The sequence below is a fragment of the Neolamprologus multifasciatus genome, chromosome 10 (assembly GCF_963576455.1).
Source record: "Neolamprologus multifasciatus chromosome 10, fNeoMul1.2, whole genome shotgun sequence".
Lineage (NCBI taxonomy): Eukaryota > Metazoa > Chordata > Actinopteri > Cichliformes > Cichlidae > Neolamprologus > Neolamprologus multifasciatus.
The window spans coordinates 3,656,562-3,678,442 of NC_140448.1; the positions used below are offsets into that span (position 1 = coordinate 3,656,562).

The 21,881-nt window shown below is 40.4% G+C and overlaps 1 protein-coding gene across 6 annotated transcripts in view; it reads right to left on the reverse strand.

Annotated features, from left to right (window-relative positions):
• Window positions 1–19,311, reverse strand: part of usp25 (ubiquitin specific peptidase 25) — a 43,743-nt gene extending 24,432 nt beyond the window's left edge. For 2 of the 6 annotated variants that reach the window (XM_085175930.1, XM_085175929.1), the window contains exons 1-7: window positions 18,974–19,308; window positions 10,962–11,039; window positions 10,531–10,675; window positions 9,606–9,729; window positions 7,467–7,629; window positions 5,280–5,366; window positions 1,823–1,960 (exon numbers count right to left, since the gene is read on the reverse strand). In XM_085175930.1, coding sequence (XP_085032056.1) covers window positions 1,823–1,960; window positions 5,280–5,366; window positions 7,467–7,629; window positions 9,606–9,729; window positions 10,531–10,675; window positions 10,962–11,039; window positions 18,974–19,015 — 777 coding nt within the window. In that variant the 5' untranslated portion in view covers window positions 19,016–19,308. Of the gene's footprint in view, window positions 1–1,822; window positions 1,961–5,279; window positions 5,367–7,466; window positions 7,630–9,605; window positions 9,730–10,530; window positions 10,676–10,961; window positions 11,040–18,973 lie in introns of all 6 variants that reach the window. The other 4 variants (XM_085175927.1, XM_085175926.1, XM_085175928.1 and 1 more) reach the window with 4 other exon arrangements.
• Window positions 19,312–21,881: the final 2,570 nt, after the last annotated feature.

Sequence of the window (21,881 nt, forward strand, 5' to 3'; positions counted from 1 at the left end):
TGGGACTCCAAACATTAGTCAACAGTAGCCTGCCTCCGTAAAGTGGAACTGAGAATTACTCTGCTAAGTAATTTGTATCTGCATATTTATCACAATGACACATTTGAGATGCTTAAACTAATTTTAATATTAGTAGAAGTTAACCTGATGAAGCACAAAATGTAGTTTTTAAATGATGATTTCATTTATTAAGGGAAAGAAAGCTGTTAGCCTACCTGATCCTGCATGGACAAAGTTGTTGCCCATAAACCTAAATGTGCCACCCTTACCCCAAGAACTGCAAGCAAATGTTTGTGATAACTGACAATGAATCGGTCACATCGCTGTGGAGGAATTTTGGTCCACTATCTCAATCAGACTGAAGTCTGGACTTTGACTAGGCCACTCCAAAAACTTAATTTCGTGTGTATTTTAAGGTGGACTTGCAGGTGTGTTATGGATCATTGTCCTGCTGTACAACCCAAGAACACTCAGGGTACAAACTGATAACTGGACATTTCCTTTCAGACTTTTCTGGTAAAGAGCAGAATTCATGGTTCCGTCAATAACAGCAAGTCGTCCAGGTCCTGAACATCCTGGTCCAGGTAAAGCAGCCTCACACCATCACGCTACTACAACCATGTCTGTGAAGGTTCTCAGTCATCCAGGTCATCGTAGTCAAAGGAGCTTGCAAAGAAAAGCGTCTGGACTTCTTTAAGTTACTTGAAGACGTTTCACCTCTCATCCAAGAAGCTTCTTCAGTTCTAAGGTCAAATGGTGGAGAGTCCCAGATATAAACCTAGTGGGAGTATCCCCCCACAGAGGGACAAAAGGACCCCCTGATGATCCTCTAATCGCCAGGATCTGGATTATAGATGGCAGAGAGTTGGTTACGACACCAACTCTCTGCCATCTATAATCCAGTTTTGAGATCCCTTCCCAGACGCCTTAACGCCCACTCACATCCTGGGCCATCTGACCTCAGGAATTCGCACGATAAGGTGGGGCCAGGTTTCACAATGAACTCACCCGAAACTCTGGCTGATTGGGACCCACACCCAGTTTCACACCTTGGCTCAGGCGATTAGAGGATCATCAGGGGGTCCTTTTGTCCCTCTGTGGGGGGAAACTCCCACTAGGTTTAAATCTGGGACTCCCCACCATTTGACCTTAGAACTGAAGAAGCTTCTCAGATGAGAGGTGAAACGTCTTCAAGTAACTTAAAGAAGTCCAGACGCTTTTCTTTGCAAGCTCCTTTGACTACTACAACCATGTTTTCTGCTGGTAAGAGGTTTTTGGGTTTTTTTCAGATGAAATACTATATAAATTTTCTGCCAGGTGTAACAGAGCTCAGACCTTCCAAAAAGTGCAATATTCATCCCGTCAGTCGACAGAATTTAATTTTGTTACGCGGGTCATTCCTGAGAAGGTTCACCACTGTTCGACATTTTCTCCATTTATGGATAACGGCCCTGGCAAAGCCTTAAACTCAGCTGTCCAAAAATGTGGTTAATTACAGTTCTTTCATGATTTAACAAAGGGGGCAATTACCTTTTCACGTGCCAGGTAGACTTAGATAGCTTTTACCCTTAATACATGAAATCATTATTTAAAGGTTTTTGCATTTACTCTGGTTATCTTAATCTTTAATGCTCTGAAACGTGTAAATTTGACAAGTTTTTCACAGCACCGTACAATTTGAAAAATGCTTTCAGTTGCTTTGATTCGATGTGTATGAAAGGCTAACACAGGACTAAGAACATAATCTCTGACCTCCTTGCAAAAAAGGTCTTTTCATTGGGGTACAATTCTGCAAAGCAGGTTGTAACAGAAAGAGGCTTACCTGCTGTGACTCACTCGACTTAAAGGCATCTTTGAGGATTTCCACAGCTCGTGATGGATCTACATATTTCCTCTTGGAGCCCACCATGAGAGAGAAAAGGTTCCTCAGCTCCTGCATGAAGGGCAGGTTTCTGTGCTCCTGGACAAAGAACACGATCCGTGTCAACAATTGAGTGGATCAAACTTACTGAAGACAAGCAATCTAGGTCATAAACAAAAGGCATCTTCTCAATTATTATTAAAAAATGAAGGCAAAGCTAAAGTATCAAAAAGTATGTTTCCATTAATATCCAAAAACGAATGCTAGGTGTCATTTTAAATGAATGGAGAGACTGAACTGGCTTTGATATCCATGTTTTTGTTCCTTTTCAAGCGTTGTTTATTCCTGTCAGGCACCTGACATAATGCAGCTTGCTATGATGTAGGAGCAGTCCAAGAAGTCTGAGCTGCAGTTTGAATAAAACTGTAATATTTTAGTAATCTGTCAATTATCTCTAATTAGCTGCTATGTAGGGCTGCTTGATTATGGCAAAAATGATAATCACGATTATTTTCACTGAAATTGAGATCTCGATTATTTGACGATATTTATTTAACAATAACAATGTGTTGAATAATGACTTTAAAGATTGTCAAAAATAATATAAAATATTGTGCAAATACTGAACAGTGCAAATGTTTGCAATATAAAAAATAAATGAAAAATGTAAACATCTATGTTTAGTGAACTTTGCAGTGTTGCTCTGTGGTGCAGCTACGACACTGTAGCAAAGTGTCTACTTGATCCACGTCTGACTCCGCGAACCCATAATGTTTCCACACCACTGAAGTTTTTTTTACCTCTCTTTTCAACCAACGGCAGTCACTCTCCTCTCCAAATAACTTCTGCTTAGCTTTCCGAGCTTCCCTCGGGTCCTCTTAATCAGCCGTCCTCTTAATCAGCGGTCCCTAACCCCCGGGCCTCGGACCGGTACTGGTCCGTGAGTCGTTTGGTACCGGGCCGCGAGAGTTGAGGCTCAGGTGTGAAATGTATAGTTTTCAGGGTTTTTATCGGTTTTCAGCGTTATTTTGTTGTCGTTTTTATCGTTAACTCGGTTTTCCTGGGTCTTTTCACGTGTGTTATGAATAAATTTTCTTTTTTTCGGTACCGGTACTAGTTTTATTTTGTTGTATTTATCCGCGACACCTTAAAGGCCGGTCCGTGAACATATTGTCGGGCATAAACCGGTCCGTGGCGCAAAAAAGGTTGGAGACCGCTGCTCTTAATTGTTGTGACACGTGTTCGAAATGGAGAGAGGTGCGCTCAATTTGCCACACGGAGCAGCGCGAGAGTAAAGCACGAGGGAGGGGCTAATAATCGGCTCAGTCATTTTTAACCCTTTAAAACCGGTCGGAGCGGGCACGCTCTGTTTTGCGTAACTATTTTTAAATCCCGGTAACTCTGCAATCACGTGAGCTAGCGCAATAATTTTTTTTGCATATGAAACCTGAGGAGTTGTACTTACATCTTATGCCATCAGCTTGTCCTCGGTCACAGTTTCCTTCCACATATAGCTTTGCAAAAACTGCATAAAAAGCACTTGCAGCAACAAAAACATAATATTCCAGAAACAGGCTTTACCGATCCGATCAGCTGTTCATAACACTTCCTACATTGGATTAGACGTCAGCGCGAACTATCGCATGTCCGCCATGACCTGCCCGAAACCGGAAGTGACGTCATGTCGCGGAAATGTAGTTTTTTATCGTCCGGGCCTCAATGAGCCTATACTGGTGTTTTTAAAAGTTATGTTTGACTTTATGACTTTCTGTGTCGTTTCTGAGATGCTTAGGACTCATATTGCACTGCTGGAAATAGTTTATTTTGATGCACATGCTGCTTTTTTGCAAATTTGCATCATAATATTTATTTTCGTTTTTCCTGCAGTATATAAAAATTGGTGTATTTCAAAAATAAAACTATGAAGGCACTCAAAATAAATTTCCTGTGGTGGGAAACTATTTTGTGCAACTTTTTTGTATTTACAGTTTTGAGGGATAAGCCTCTTAAATTTCTCTAACTAGAAATATATGTTAAAAAAACAAAAACGATTTTCAATTTTTTTGTAGTTTATTGCACTTTTTTGCAATTTATGTAATCACTATGCACTTAATGCAGACATATTATTAAAATTTAGGCTATAATGGTTGTATTGATGTATAGCAACTTGAAATGCTCCCAAAAATGGCTCCACAGCATGTAAACATATAATATAAGCTCTGGCGGACTTGGTTCTATGGTAGGTCTTAAAGGGTTAATGATCGTTGAAAGCCCAGATCGTAATCGTGATTAAAATTCGATTAATTGAGCAGCCCTACTGCTATGCCAAGCTATGCTAAGCTAGTTAGCGTTCCACCCTCTGACACGCTGCTGACATGTGGTCGCCATCAAAACAACACAGCAGTGGCCAAAACAAAAACTCTGAGGTTTCAAATATTGAGAAGGCTTCATTGGACCCATCTTCTACCGTTCTTTTAAAATTTACATTTTAATATTACTCAACGTAGGTTTGTGTTCATGCATATTATTTTAAATATATATTTTTTTGACTTTGTAATAGTTTTAACTGTATTTTCATAACATGTCAAAACACAGAGAAAATACATACAATCTTTTATACATTATAAAATTATACATTTTGACTTTGAGTTCCTTATCTTTAACATCAGCAATGACAGCGCAGTGACATAATGCCAACAAGATACAGGGTTTGAAAGCAGATTACAAAAAGCTCACTTGTTTTTCTGTTCAGGGATGTTTATGTAAAGATTAGATTCCAGCCTGTAGCAATGTAGCACTAAAGCAAAGGGTCAGTGATTAAAACAGAGGGAAGTGAGATGAAGGGATGACCACCCCAAACTATGCTTCTAGAGCAGAGGCTTAGACCAGATTAGCAACAGGCGACTAAACCTACGGTGAGGGCTCTGTAAGGAAAAGGTGTGAAGACATCCTGGGAACTACACTGCTAGTATATCGGTGTGTGACAAGATGAATTTGAAATAATTAATTAATTTTTTTTTAAAAAGCTCCTGGATCAATCATAACACATTTGCTCTGCATGCTGATCTCTATCCTGGCAGATAAATACCAAGACTTCAAACATTTCACGCCAGTCGGCACTTCTTACAGCTTGCTAGCAGTCAGTTAAGTTAACTGTCAGGGGGCAAAATGATAAGCTGGAGTGACCTTAGGGCACGATCGCCAGCTGTTGAATGATGGCAAATGTTTCTAAGAAGGTCAAACCCTCAGAGCTAAAGCACTGCTAGCTGTGACAGGCTGTAGCGCCACTGCTATTATATAAATGGGACATGAAGCAGGGCAGTCAACTGAACTTGAAAGCCTTGGACGACATCATGCACAGACTTAATAATCGGTGCTTCGCTTTACCCTGTCGGCTCTGAAGAGGTAGGGCTCTCACCTTTTGATTACGAGGCAGGTCGTGGACTCTGGCTGGCGGTGAGTAATTGAGCACCAGCCTCTGGAACTCGAGCAAGTTGAACAGAGACTTGAGGTTGAAGAAGGATGAAGAAAAATGAGTGAAATCTTGCATACAGGAAGGCATGATGACAAATCTGCAATATCTGTGTGATGCTGTCATATCAATATGCACCAAAATCTCTGAGGACTGTTTCCAGCATATAGTTGAATTTATACCACAAAGAATTAAAGAAGCTATGAAGCCAAACGGGCTTCTAACTCAATATTAACAAGGTACACCTAATAAAGTGGCCAGTCAGTGTACACTTCTATGATAAACTGATTTATCCATGAATGTCTTTTGCATTTGTCACACAGAAAAAGTCAAGAATTTGACTAAATCTAGTAAACATTTAAGAATATTACGTGATTAATATTAATGAGACACAGCCTGTAAGTACTTAAATATGTAAAACAAACATCATACCCTTTATTCCTTTTTTCATATGTTATTACTATAGAGACAAGAACATGGTCTATCAGAGATATCATATTTCATCTATAATTATTTTCCCCTTTCATCCTCATCTACCTCTGACACCGTTTCCACTGCTGGAATCACCTTTCAGCTCACCATTAAATTATATTAGTGAGCTGAATTATATTAGCAACAAGACAGAAAAAATAACTTTGGTTAAAATTATGGATCACAAGTATGTTACTTTGTCTAGTGAGATTTACAAATTTCACCTGCAAATTGTGCTTAACTAGGTGAAAATGATTTAACGTCTCACCAGAATGGCGATTCCCTCCAAAAGAAACCACATTTGGTTCACATAATAGGATTGAATGTTTTATTAACTCAGAAAACCTGTAAATAAACTGACAACTGATCTGTATTTGCCTGACATGGCTTCAAATCTTTGTCATTACACAGAAGCTTTAGCAGTGAGCTGACTCGTTGGGTCACGTTGGGTTTATTTTCTACAACTTCCTAAATAAAACAAATGCTTTCATTGAAAGCTCAAGCTGTTTACAGTTACATTCAGACTTCCCTTCCAGCTATCATGGCCCACCCCATTAAATACTGTGATAAAAGACACTAAAGAGGAAACGGTCACTACATCAGATTCTGGTGCGACTTGTTACAAATATGAAAACTATAAATATTGCAGAGCACGCAGCAAATTTATTGATGTTTTGTAAATGCATTTTTTAATTTAAAAGCCATTATAAATATGTTTCTTTTTTTTAAAAAGTCCACTGGAGATCTTTGAACATTATCATAATTTGAATTTAGAGAAGAGAAACTTGTTTACTCCCGTTCTTCTAACTGCAGTGGTGTCAGGTTTAAGGAGCGCCTTCTACTCCACAGTAGGGGTAAGATGAAACACTGGTGCCAAGCACCATGTGATAGTGTATCCAATGTTGATCTACCATATTTCACCTTAGGTCACATTTTACCACTCAGCTCCCAGCATACAAGAAGCTGGGTCTTGTTGACATATTCTTGCACCCAGCATTAAGGATTTAGACTCTTTAACTGTCTATTCACTCCTACTTAAGATGACTGCTGCAGATTACAGCAGTGATATTTGCTTCATAAGCAGGGATGCATTAAGGAATCTCAAGGCCAAGAACTCAAAAGCCTTCGTAAATCTCCATCCATCCATTCGCTTCCGCTTATCCTTTTCAGGGTCGCGGGGGGCGCTGGAGCCTATCCCAGCTGTCGTAGGGCGAGAGGCGGGGTACACCCTGGACAGGTCGCCAGTCTGTTGCAGGGCCAACACACAGAGACAGACAACCATTCGCACTCACATTGATTCACACATTCACACCTAGTGGCAATTTGGATTATCCAATTAACCTATCCCCACAAGCTGCATGTCTTTGGACGGTGGGAGGAAGCCGGAGTACCCGGAGGGAACCCACGCAAACACGGGGAGAACATGCAAACTCCACACAGAAAGACCCCGGCCTGATGGTGGAATTGAACTCAGGACCTTCTTGCTGTGCGGCAACAGTGCTAACCACCGTGCTGCCAATTTAAAAAAAAGTTAATAAACAGCAGTAAAATAAACAGCAAAGAGTCCAGCTGACAAACAAAAAGGGCTTTCAGTTTGAAACAATCCTGTTCACTTGCTTTTGAGCCCTCAGGAAGTACATGTGTCCACTTGTGTGTGCCTACCTGAATGACCGCGCTGAACCAGCAGGTATTGCCGACATTTTTCAGACCCACGGGGCAGTTGTCTATCCTCTTCCTGTCGTGTGGGTTGGGTGAGTCGCTCCATACCTCTGTGTGAGTGCGCTTCAGACTCGCTTTGTTTTCTGCTATACTGGCCTCCAAAACTCTGGAAAAGCAGGAAGGAAATAAAAACAAGATAGAGGAAATGAACTTGTGTGTGGGTCACTACATCACCTGCTGCTGGTTATTTACTCTGCATCTCCCAAAAGGTCAAATTTCTTTCGCTCTACTCATCTGCTAAAAAACTCACATCATCGAAAGAACAGGAACCTGAACACAGTCGGACAACAGAAAGGCTCATCCTGATGGCCACTGTGCAAAATACTTATTACATAGTAACAGACCATCAAGTACCATTCTGGATGGTGGCCAAAAATATCTAAATAATAAAACAAAATTATTGGTCAGATAGTCACTGCAGTATTACTCCTGAGAAACAGACGGGTTGTGTAACGCATGAATTTTCTCTCTGATATAAATTATTTACTATTAAACAGATAACATATGCTGCAAAGACACAGCAACTATTTGACCTGACCTAGTTCTATTTATTACAACAGGGATCATGTGTTTCACAATACAAGAGTAAGTATAGTACTTTAATACTTCTTCTCTTGGCTCTTGACGGAGGCGGTCGCACTTTCTCCTTCTCCCTTATCGTTCCTGCTTGGCTTCTCATGTCTCGCTTATTCTCTAACCCTAAGAGTCTCCCAGACTTGTTCTCTAAAAACCTAAAGAAGAATTATGGATTTGATCAACTGCTCCCTTAATGAAATTGACAACTCCTGGGCTTGGGAGAGCCTGATTGTCCTGCGGAGACGTTTGCTGCCGGATACTCGATGGTCGGTCGCGTCGGGTGTCTGGCGACACTCTCGATGGAGGACATTGAACGACATCTACCAATTCAGAACCATGATAACAGAGTTCTGGCTGACTGGAGCTGGCTCGGACCCGGCTTATGGAAGAACAAGAAGCAGCTACAGCTGTTCAAAATTCCACAAGGCTGGCCGACATGATCGACGATGGGCAGGGCTGTGAGTACTCAGACTGTGTTTTTGAACGCAATATGGATAAGATCTTGGAGAAGCTCATGACTCTGCTATATGGAGAACATCTTGAGGAAGGAGAGAGACCTTTGACCAGTGACGGACATTAGACCAATTGTAAAATTGGATGCAGTTTGTTCACATTAACCAAAACAACTACCATCTTCATCTCATGCGGCCCCCCTGGCGGGGGCCGCATGTCTGGCTGAACACACACACACTCATACGCACAGTCAAAGGAGCTTGCAAAGAAAAGCGTCTGGACTTCTTTAAGTTACTAGAAAACGTTTCACCTCTCATCCGAGAAGGTCAAATGGTGGAGAGTCCCAGATATAAACCTAGTGGGAGTTTCCCCCCACAGAGGGACAAAAGGAAGAGGAGTGAAAGAAGCCATCTATGTCCACTGTGAGCGACCATCTTTGAACAGAGGCGGTGGTTTACGACACCAACTCTCTGCCATCTATAATCCAGTTTTGAGATCCCTTCCCAGACGCCTTAACGCCCACTCACATCCTGGGCCATCTGACCTCAGGAATTCGCATGATAAGGTGGGGCCAGGTTTCACAATGAACTCACCCGAAACTCTGGCTGATTGGGACCCACACCCAGTTTCACACCTTGGCTCAGGCGATTAGAGGATCATCAGGGGGTCCTTTTGTCCCTCTGTGGGGGGAAACTCCCACTAGGTTTATATCTGGGACTCTCCACCATTTGACCTTAGAACTGAAGAAGCTTCTCGGATGAAGGTGAAACGTCTTCAAGTAACTTAAAGAAGTCCAGACGCTTTTCTTTGCAAGCTCCTTTGACTACGACGACCTGGATGACTGAGAACCTTCACAGACACTCATACGCACACATATGCATGTACACTGACACAGACCTACACTCACCCCCCCTTCGAAGCTTATGTCTTCTATGTAGTGAGTTTCCCACGCGTGGGACTAATAAAGGTTATCTTATCTTCATCACACCCAGGGAAAAGTGTGGATTTCTTAAAATACCGTTTCCTGTCAAAGTTGTTGTCAGTCGCTGATACCTGCTGATGGCCTGCTCTTCATCAGTGATGCCCGTCTCCCTGAATGCCCGGTTGGATTCCTCCAAGCTGAGGGCAATGGCCCTCTGCAAGTCATCTTTATCATCTCCAGTCAGGTCAATCACGTCTGCATCAACAAAGCACACACGACAGCAATTTGGTTTGGCTCACCACTCACATGCAACCATCATTTACACTCTGGATACTTAGTGTCCTGGACTAAAACTTTGCGTTGGTCAAGTGCGGTTGAATAACACAATAATGATGTGAAACATGGCAAACATGACATTTTAATACAGATATCCAAGTTTCTCACACATTTAAATTCTAATTATGACAGGGTCCGGATACATGTGCACGTGTAACAGCATACAACAAATGTATGCTCTGTTATATTAGTTATATGTTAACAACATTCATGAAATGCTCATTTTGCCAACTGAAGCAACCAGCTACCCATCTAGTGACAACGCTTGACCCGCAGACATAGTCCAACCACACTGGTAGCTGGTGCAGGGTCTGGGTATAGAGGATCTCCAGGGCTATTCAAGACTACTGTAGCAAGTATAGTCGTGGAATATGGACTTGGAGACAGTCCAGCCATGCTATGAGAGACTGGAAAAAATCCAAGCTGAATGATATGAAGGACTGCAACAGCAGTAACTTGTTCAGCAAATCATGTGATGAAGCAACCAAAGATGAGAAAGAGATGCTTATTAGCAGTGACTGAAATTTGAAAATAAGAACAGGATTGTTTACATCAAAATGCTAAAATCCCCTTAAGTTAAAGCCAAATATACTTGATTAGCTTAGTCAGCTCTTAATTTATGTGAGTGTTGAAGTGAGTATGTCTGCTTGTGGGACCACTGGATGTTGACGTGCTGTTCTGAAACTATAACAGCACCAAAACTTGAACCAAGCTACTCACTCGTGTCTGCCTGGCTGCCCACGCTGATGTATCTGTCGCTGGCCACCTGGGACGTCTGGTAGTAAGTCGTCTCATCTTGTTGAGGAACCTTGGCATTCTTCTCTGTCAGAAAGGCCACGGCTTCACCCAGGTCTCCATTACTCACCTGCAGCACCAGCATGTTTAGGTTAATGTCTCCATGTAATTTAAAGAAAATTATTAGCTGCAGGGAAAGACTAGAGAGCCTCAAAAACACCTGCATTTAATACAAAGTAAAACTTTGCTCTGGGAGAAATGACTGCACAGCGTAACTTGTGTCAACAGTCCCATTAGAATAAACTGAACCTACGTTTAAGACAGAAAACTCTCACATTTCCCACTGAAAAAATATCTACTGTAAACACACAATATCCCTGACTTTTCCCGTTTTTAGCCTGTGTTTCAAAATGTACCTGCAGGGCCTGCTGAAGCAACTGTACATCTGTGGTGCCTGTGACCTCCCTCAACTGGTTCAGTAGTGTCTGCTGGTGCTGTTGAAGAAGAAAAATCATCAAGACGGGGTTGATAACAGAGCCTGAGAATGATGGAAACTATTTTACAGGTCCAACTTCTTCTTCTTCTTCTTCAAAACACAAAAACAAAAACCACGTCACTGGCTTTCCCCCCTTAACTGGGATGAAAAGCCAACAACTCAGTTTAAATCAATAAATAATTTACTCTTAACTCATAAGAATGTACAGACGTGCATTGGCAGCTAGATGATTTACAAAAAGCACAGCATGTTAATCAATCCCATCTAAGGGTATGTGGGAAGGCTCGATATTTAGTGGGAGTTGTTTAATCATTTAATGATTTTATCATAATGGTCTTCGGGAAATTGTAGTTGGCATCTTTCCGTGTCCCTGCCACTTCATGGATAAAATGATTAGGAGAAAAAAAAAATAGGCAGATTAACAATAACAAAATTATTCATTAGCTGGATTCCTCGGGGGAAGGCACAGACAAACACTGCACTAGCTGTCAGTGTTCCTCAGAGACTGATTCAAATGATCAGGAGTGTTTAACTATCTTGAGCGCTCCTATCGCTCACCTGGTTGAGCAGGTAACACATATGCAGGAAGCCTGCAGGAGCATGGCTTTGACTCTGTCCCTTACCATTCACTGTTTCACAGTCCCATGTGCTCTCCACTACGCTGTCCAATAAAAGGTAAAAAAAAAAAAAAAAAGGCAGCCCAATTAAAGAAAAAAAGTGTTTAACTGAACATTGATTAATCAATAACAACCACAGCCACACCAAAGTCACTTTTGCCTCACATTAAATGATCTTGAACAGTTCTCTTACATGATATTAGGCTAACAGCTGCAGTCAGGACACTATTTATGTAGACTTATAGTAGTAATAATAATTACAAAATTAATACTGTCTGTCTATCTATAGATGGACGGTAAATGGCCTGTATTTGTATAGTGCTTTTACTAGTCCCTAAGGACCCCAAAGCGCTTTACACATTCAGTCATCCACCCATTCACACACTGGTGATGGCAGCTACATTGTAGCCACAGCCACCCTGGGGCGCACTGACAGAGGCGAGACTGCCGGACACTGGCGCCACCGGGCCCTCTGACCACCACCAGTAGGCAACGACACAACGACCGAGACTGTCCAAGCTGGGGCTCGAACCGGCAACCTTCTGATTACAAGGCGAACTCCCAACTCTTGAGCCACAATCGCCCCCCCCACATAGTCTATTACAGACAGACAGATGCAATTCTTTAACTCAAATATAGTAACTTTTTAAAACTCAAAGTTCAAAAATGATTTTTACTGATTTTCTGCTGGACCTTGCTGCAGCCCCCTAAACAAAAAAACAACAACTTCCCACTAAAAGTCTGCTTTCATTTGATTGGCTGCCTCTTGAAAACAACAACAGGCAAGCTTTCTGGATTGTGTGTGTTGCAGTAACAACACAGTGTGAAAGGCAGTGCACCTGTGGTAAATGAAATTATTAATATCATGTAAATTTTGTAACAATAAACAACTTGAACATCCGATACGGACGTCATAAGTCTTGACTGAGAGGTCTACAGACTGTAGCTTTCACAGGTGGAACAGGCGACTGACAAGAAAATTACTTTAAAGGGCTCTTTCATGATTTAGGACTCATTATTGTATGTTATTTACACACTATAAGCTAATTGCACAACAAACATCCATGGCAACGTTGTGCACCACCTATGCAAAAAACATTTCTAAACACTTTCGATGGTGTTGCTCCAGCTACGACACAAAAAGCAGTGAAAAAAAGTGATGTCTGGGAGCACGGCATATCACAAAGCAGCAGCTGTTCTGAGCTATGCTGTTGCACAGTAAAGGTAAACAAACCAGGACAACAACTCCAATTACCAAAAATACTGAATTCTTAATCTTAGATATCAGAGCTGGAAAGCTTGTTGATGCATTATATAATAATACCATGTAGTTGTGTTTGTGTAACTGCAATACACTACAGGAAGCTATGGGGGCAGTATCACCTCTATCGTCTGCCAAGACTGCACTCAGTACTAACGAAGAAGGACAAAGCTTGAGCAGCAAGACAGGAGGAGAGAGAATTAAATGTGAAAGCATTTAACAGAAAACTAACAGCTAAATGCAGACTGTGCAAAGTGGAGCTTTCCTTCCATGCCAGCACTACTGCAGTGCACGAGTGCATCAAACACCAGCACCATGGAGCTGTGACCTCGAATGTGAATGGGTCCATTTTAGTGTGTCGCGTTGATACTTTGTTTATGTTAATATTGTATAGTCAGAAACTTCCCTGGATGATGGTTGCTAAACGAACCCCATTTCAGTTTTGTTAGCTAATGAGTGAAATGCGATAGTAAACCATTAAACGGGAGTCGTTACGCTGTCTCTTTGTTTCTGTTTTTTCTCATATTAATGTTAGCGTTTATTCTGAATAACAAACCTCCTCCACCTAATGTTAGGTAGTTAATCTGAGGGTTGGACAACACCACCTAATTATATACATATAATCAAATAAACCGTTTAACTGGCATTAAACACTACACCATCTGAAAAACACACTGGTCTTTTCTGATTCTGTTTGGTTGTTTTACTAGTATTAAGCAAAAGCGTATAGATGAATTTGCCCTGTAAAGAGGCTCATGCACCTCTCCAATGGCTGAAGTCATGACAGAAAGCATCTTTAGCAGGTTTTCAGCAGCTGGGAACATCATCTCAAAGATAAGAGCAAGCCTCACTCCAGAGCATGTCCACTACAATCGTGAATCATCTGTAAGTTATGGAAACGTGTTATTTTAGACTGAGAAAAAATATTTTTGATTTCATTTGAAGCTTTATTTGACCTTATGGACAGAAACCTTTTTATTTTCCTATATGCACTTTAAATACTTTCTGTTTAAATACCACTAGCACTTTAATTTGCATTATCCTTACTAATTTCATTTGTATTCCGACACTCCTATTGAGTAATGTTAAAGATACATTCAAATTCATATGTTTCCTGAATGATTATTTTCATTTGCTGTGGGACGAGACAACAGGGTGATACTGACAGGTGGACAGACCTGAGCAGGTGAAGTACTGGAGCCTAGAACAGGAGGTTTTTTGCCCACAGGAAGCAGAGATAAGAGTTCTTGAAATAATTGCTGACTAATTAAAAAATTGAAGAAGAATTGGCAGATTAGTCGACTACCAAAATAATCTTTAGTTGCAGCATGTTCACATGGGATCTAAAATACTGATAATAACAATTTACAATTCAAGTGTAAACAACTGTGCAAATGCCATACAAGCTGATCAGCTAAATTCAGCAATGAGGTTTCCATTTATGTGGACACAAAACGGCCTAACTTATGTTATAGTAACTGTTTTAAGCTGATTCTTCAGTTAAACTACTATAAAACAAGACATGTGAGTTTATTAACTGCTAAGAATCTGTATCATCATCAGAATGCATGATGATCAAAAGTAGGGCTGTGCCATATCATGACATGCACAATAACACAAAAGTTTCAAAGTGTTAATCAGGTATTATATACTTCTATGTAAACATTTCCAAACACTACAAAGTCTACTTGTGCACCTACATTTGCTCTGTCACTACTATTGTCTATAATACTGCTGGTAACTTGTAGCAACAGATTCACACTTCAGATTAGGTAGTGTGTCATCAATGACTGCAGCTCCTAAGAAAAGGAGGATGGAAAACTCCCCTCACTTGGTTTCTAGTAATAAATGCTACTGCCTGAAGGCTGCAAACACCAATAAACTTAGCTTTGTTTTTTCCTGTGTCGTCATATAATTACCACAAATTTCACTGAAATGTCATGATAGAATTTTGAGACCAAGACAGCTCTAAGACTAAGGCTGTTCAGTAAAAAACCTCAGATTTGCACCAGCCATATCGTATTAACTCAAGTAAGATATTCACTTCCTCCAGCTCTAAGGAGGTTTTTCTCTACAAGGCTGGAGGCTTAACTTCTGTTACTGATGGATGTTATGTGATTTTCCCTGTGCTTCTGTCAACCCTCAAGAGTAAATGTTTTTGCAGAGTCAGTCAATGTAGAGAATGAAGGAAAGTTAACACCTTGCAGCAACAGAATATACAACAAGTCCAATTTGTCTGCAATAACCTTTCAAGTTTATCAAACGAGAATACGCAGCTGACAGGAATACACGCTTCCTATCAACCTTCTAGAGGAAGTGATACTCTGACTTTTAGCCTGTCACTACAGAGAACAACTAATCTTACTTAAGCTTAACAAGTACTAACATGCGAGGACCAATGTCTAAAATAAAACATGAGTCAGAAACTGTTCATATGCTTCCTCACACCCGCTTCAGTTGTCATAACATTTAAACAATATTTGTAAGACCACAGTGAAGACAGCTTTTCTCTACGGCTTCTGTTACAGCAGGCCTGTTGTGAATGGTAAGGCATGGTGAGTGGTAAAGAAAGCACTGATACAAAGGTAGTCGTAGTGCGGTGGCTCATGCACCTATACTAATCTAATGAAAACAGAGCTTCTGAAAAGGTTGTCCCAGAGCGAAGACCTTTGGAAACTCTCATTTCTGTGTTTACATATGGATAAGGAAAATGAAGCTCTTGTCTTGCATTCCTTAAAAACCTATGCACCTGTCTTTTTTGACGTAAGAACTCTGTACCTTGTTTTTTTGTTGTTCCTGTTAGGCTTTTGACTGGCTGACATTTCACCACCTGTTGCTTTGGCATAACCATGACATTGTTCCTTTGCATTTTCACATGGATGTAGATTCTTTTGAAAATTAAAGCAGAAAATCCTTGTTTAAAAACAAAAAGATACCTATGTACATGTGGAAGCAGCCCAGGACAAGAAATGTGAAGGAAGTTGCACCTGTGACAGATATGGGCCAAGACTACCACAAGAACAGTTGCTCAGACACGCACACATGCACACACGTTTTAAAGCAGTTTGTTTGTTTTTTTTAGGGGGGGGGGGGGGTGACACAAATGAAGAAAAGAAATTGTACAGACAGGATCAGAAGTCCTTTCAAATTTTCTCATCTTGCTATCTACAGGTCTCTGCATGAAAACCAGCACCACACCCTGAGTGTTGATAAAGCACAACTGACTACAACGATATCCCAAAACACACTAATCTGCTTTCAAAACAAATCAGACCCAAACTACTTTATACATATGCTCCAATCAGAATCAGCAGAAACCCTACATATTTATTAACACAAGACAAACAATGTATTACAGTTAGGGCTGCCACGATTAGTCGACTAGTCACGATTACGTCGACTATCAAAATCGTCGACGACTAATTTAATAGTCGACGCGTCGTTTGAAGCTTTGTAAGATCACAAAAGACTCAGGAATAAGTAGTAGGATTTAAGAGTGTAGTAACGGACTGAAACAGAAGATGGCAGCACTGCATGTACAAGGATGCCAGCTGCCGTTAAACCCAGAAGAAGTAGCTCTGTCCCAGAATTCATAGCGCAGCCCAGCTCAGTTTCCAACTGTCATGTCGCTACCCGATCCGTACCGGAAACCCGATCGGTACCCCGCATGCGCGAAAGGTGTCTACTTCCGGTTGTAGCGTTTTACGATAGTTATGGGTCAGAGTATCGGTTAAGATGTTAAGAATAATAAGTATATCTTAAAATGTTTGCAATAATGAAGCATTTCAGTACAATGTAGACAAAAACGAAAAATAAAAAGATAGTTACGGATCGGGACTCCCCGATCCTTGCTGCGCATGTGCAAAGTCGGACCGTACAAATCGGGTCTACCCGATCCGTACCGCGCATGTGCAGATGTTTTCTTCTTCTTCTGTTCGTTTAATGGCAGTTTACTCCCCAGTGTACGAGGATACTGCCACCTGCTGACTGAGCGAATGAACCCTATTGTAAACTGAATTAGCGTCATTACAAACATGTGTTAAATTTGATTTAGTGATAGTCGAGTGTGTTTATGCTTGTCTGTGTGGAGAGGATTGATTGGAATAGTAATGATGATGTCCGCTATCACTGTCAATTGTCAGTAAACACTTAATCTGGCTGATGAATCTTCACGTGACACATTGCTAAATCAATATTATGAAGTCTGTAATAAGGCGACATTCTTCTTATTTTACGGCGCTGTTGTTCAATCGGGGAACGCTCTCTGTTGAAGAGAAAAGCATGAATTTGTTTGTATACGGATTATCCATTGTTTAAATGTCCCGGTAGTCGAAAAGGAGCCAGAGCTCTTGAGAAATGCTAGGAGCTAGCTGGGCGCTAACCGTATCATTCAAATATATTGAATGTTGCAATGTTGGCCAAGAGAGGAAGTGACATAAAATAAGTAAAATAAGAAGAATGGCGCCTAATTACAGAGTTAATAATACAGACTTTGTAATATGTCACGTGAAGATTCATCAGCCAGATGAAGTGTTTACTGACAATTTTTGCACGCCAAAATCGGTTCGAGGTCAGTAAGCACAACCAGAATTCATACATAAGGCACACTCTCGATTTTTGAGACAATTAAAGAATTTTAAGTGTGCCTTATAGTGTGGAAAATACGTTATACAGAAGAAAATAATATATCGCGATATATATCGTTACCGCACATGCTTCAAATTATATCGTGATATGAATTTTAGGCCATATCGCCCAGCCCTAGTGGCAGCCCTAATTACAGTACACATTTCAACAGCTGTTGTTGTAGTATGATGTCAGCCACTAATAAGGTCAGGCTGCTCAATAACAGAAAAAAATTAAAGTGTGAGCCATTACAGAGGCTCAAGTATTTAGTTTGCCTAAGACCGTAACTTGTGTAATGAGCCCACCATATGCCTGATGGTGCTTACTCATGTTTTAAAGGCTGGGGAGCTGATTTATTTGAACACAGCAGGCCTGCGCTGCAGAGCTCCTGGACTGTATGAAGTGTAGTAAAGCATCGCTGCAATTACATAAGACTTTTGCAAAAATATGATTTATTTTCCTCTGGACCCGCGGAGCAAACATCTAACCTATGATTAAGCAACATCACTCAAGTGGTTACATAAGTAACCAGAGCTATGCGGTACTGGGCATGGTGGCCACGGACTAAATCGCATAACTAGGCGTCTAAGCAGCGGATCTTAATGCACTTTGGTAAAATGAGAGCGGTGTGATCAAATGTAACATAATAATCTGCCTTCCCAGTTATGAACTGTCACACGCCTGGCTTGCAATCCGAACACTCAATGCCTGCCAAGCATCGTTGCTCGGGTGGGTTTCCACCTTCGCCGTTGGACATGCTTTGTAAACAAAGGTATCAGATATGTGATGAGTAACATAGGAAACATTTGCTCACACAAACAAAGAGTAAGCACTTGATCAAACTAAACATTCATTTCTTTGGTGGTGATTGTGGGGGGGGGGGGGGGGGGGTAGTTTATCATAAGACTTCAGCTAAAACCGTCAGAGAAATCAAAGATTTAGTTACTATGAAGACGTCGACAAGCTAGCGTTAAATCTGTCACTGTCACTTAGCCATGTTTATTTTAATTGACGAATAGCCCATATTGCTGACGTTACCATGCAGAGCATCATGTTATAATACAGGAATAGCTAGCTTCTGTTAAACGTAACCCAGCGTAAAGGACGACGTTGGGGTTTTAGTTAACTTTACGTGGTACCGTTAGCTATCGCTAACGGCTACATTAGCACGTACACTGGCTAGCAAAATATTGAATAAAGCACTGACCCAGGGTAACGTAAGGCCCAGCTAACATGCAGTTATGTGGGATTTACAAACGGTTCTTCACAAAGGGGTCACGCAGACGTCTTTAAACAACAATTCAAGGTACACCCTACCAACCAAGGAACTAATTCGCCCACCCTCTGCGTTCTTTGAGCTCCTAAACTATGTAGGAATACAGTTAAGCTAAAGTTAGCTAGCCACCAAGTTATCATATGGCAGCTTACCTTCTGAGAATGCTGCTGGAGGACATTCTGCTCCACGGTCATGGCCGGTTCAGTGGGAAATTTTGTTAAATTCAAACCAGGAGTAGCAAAATGCACGATATACCGTTCACCAAAGCGATATAAAAAGGAGATGCTACGATGTCCCCTCCTTAATCAGCGACATTACAGACGCCATGGCAGAGTGACTAGCGCAAGTCGTCAGTAGGCATGAAAACATTGCTCTTCGCTGCCTGTGAGCTGGGATCGATTACTCAGGTCTGTTGAACTGCATTACCGTCATGAACGGGACTTTTGGAGAAAATTAATGCAAACTACAATTATAGCCAGAAATTTTGCGATTTATTTGAACCACATTGTTATTGCACATTTCTTAATGCACCAAATCGCCAAGGGACTCCTGGGAGTCATGGGACTCCTTAGTAGTTTCATGGGAAGTGTTTATGCATCAGTACTGAGAATGATATATTTTTGATATTTTGTTTGTGTTTTAGTTTCCTTGAAAACAGAATTTTTCAAGGAATATTATTATAGATATATATATTGAAATTAAAATGATTTAAAAACAATCGCTTTTGTTGCTTTGTAAGATAAGGTTACAACTGGTCTTCTAATCGGAGGGTCGGGTGTTCGATCCCTGCTTCTTTGGCCAAGATACTGAACCCCAAGTTGCCCCGATGCATCATTATGACTACGAATCTTAGACAAAGTGCCCAGGTAGAGTAGAAAAGTGCTAGATAAGCATCAGTCCTTACACGAAAATGTGACATTATAATGATAGACAAGTTCCAAAACTATGCCTTTAAGTAAGTCTTACCTCCTTCAACTTACATTCACAGTTTGTACAGTGATGTACTGGTCCAATTTTCCATTATAAAGTCAGGTAGCAGAAAAACATACAGTCACTGTTAGCTATAATCCTTGGGTGTGAAATACACACACCAGACTGTTAAAGTGTTTGTGTTGGACATGCTCTGACTTCATAGTTTTCATGTGATCCACAAGACTTTTTCTCTTAACCATTGTGTGTGCCACATTCTGGGCAGCTGCCTTTTTCTTTTTCCTCCAAGGAGTTTATGTTTTTGGTACTGTTTGCATGCGTGTCATTCTGTCTGTAAACTCGAAAAGTTTTGAATGAATTCTGATAACTCTTTGGAGGGGTGTAGAGTGGGGTCGTGTTAACAATCTATTAAAATTTGGCTGACATCCACTGAGGTCTTCATGGTCAACTTAATGATTTATCAGTCACAAACAGACAAAAAGCCTTATAATTTAGAACCTTTTTTCTTACAAGCTTGGTGTATTGTCAACCTATAAGTACAAAGACTTAAAATCTGACCTCTGACATTTTCTTCAAGGTCAATAGATTGACCCGAAGCTCAGAGTGCTAATAATCCTATACACAGCTATTTAAAAACTATGTTTCTTACTGTCATTGTTTGCATTGAAAACATATAGGCATCAGTGTTGGTCAAGTTACTTGAAAAAAGTAATCAGTAACTAATTGCTGATTACTTCCCCCAAAAAGTAATCCCGTTACTTTACTGATTACTTATTTTCAAAAGTAATTAATTACTTAGTTACTTTTTAAAAACACGATTTACAACCTGAATAGGTGATAAAGCGATAGCTCTTTCAGCCCAATTCTACTTTTTCTGCATAATCATCATACAAAATGTAATCAAATGGAAAAGTCTCTTTTTAAAACTTGTTTTATTAGTTTTAATCTTTTAACTTTATGCATCAAGCAAAAATTAAATTATCTGCAACATTCTCTGACTGGAAGAAATTAGTTTAACATTTAAACCTATTTTCTGCACATTCCAGCACATAAAATAAAATATTTTTTGTGTTTACACTCAGTCTTTCAAATAGATGCAAGTAAAACACAGCAGAAAATAAATAAAGTCAAAGACTAGCGGTCCTGTTGCTCTATTTTCACCTGTAAAGCAGGAGTGGGGTAGGCGGAGGTTTGTCCTGGTGCAGGTGTGCAGCGGTCAGTGGAAGAATCTGCGAGTTTCTCTGTGAGTTTCCCATTACGTCGTAGCTACTCGGTGCTTGTTTATGGGGGTTTTTTCGCTGTAAAAAGAAGTTTTCTTCCCACGCACAACGGACACTAATGTTTTTGTCACTTTTTATGGAATCAAACTCAAAGTAAGGTCAGTACTTCCACGCTTTAAACGCTGCACGCTCATACTCTCTCTGCACTCGATATATGATCCATTGTTGATCTGCACACAGCTGTTGTCACGAACGTCGCACTCGCTTACGTCACTGTCATGAGACATTCTCGCAAAAAAATCAGGGTTTTAGTAACGCAGTAACGCAGCGTTCCTACGGGAAAGTAACGGTAATCTAATTACCGTTTTTGCAATAGTAATCCCTTACTTTACTCGTTACTTGAAAAAAGTAATCAGATTACAGTAACTCGCCCATCTCTGATAGGCATATAGGGAACTATATATGAAAATTCTAAATATCACGTTACTTTGAACCTCTGGCCTCTTCTTTGTGGTTAAATAGGGTCAAATTTGGATAAAATGTCTGTTATCTCTCAAACTTTGCTTAAAATTCTGCTGCCTTTGTTTGTATTGGCAACATTTAGGAAATGATACTGGTATACGGTGAGTTTAAATATCACATTATAGTTTGAATCTGAATATGATGTCACATTTGACCTCTGATCACACTTTTATGTTTCACATCTGCCGGTTGTGTTAAAGTATATTAAAATGGATCTTTAGTAGGTGACCAATGACAAAGGCATGCAATTTGTTTTTACTGCACTAAAAACTTCTTAAACTACATTTAAAAAAAACATAGAAAATAAACTGAATATATAGAAAATTTATAACATTATTTCCTTAAAAGTAAATATTGTCTAGACTGAGCTCAGCAGTGGTTTGCTCTG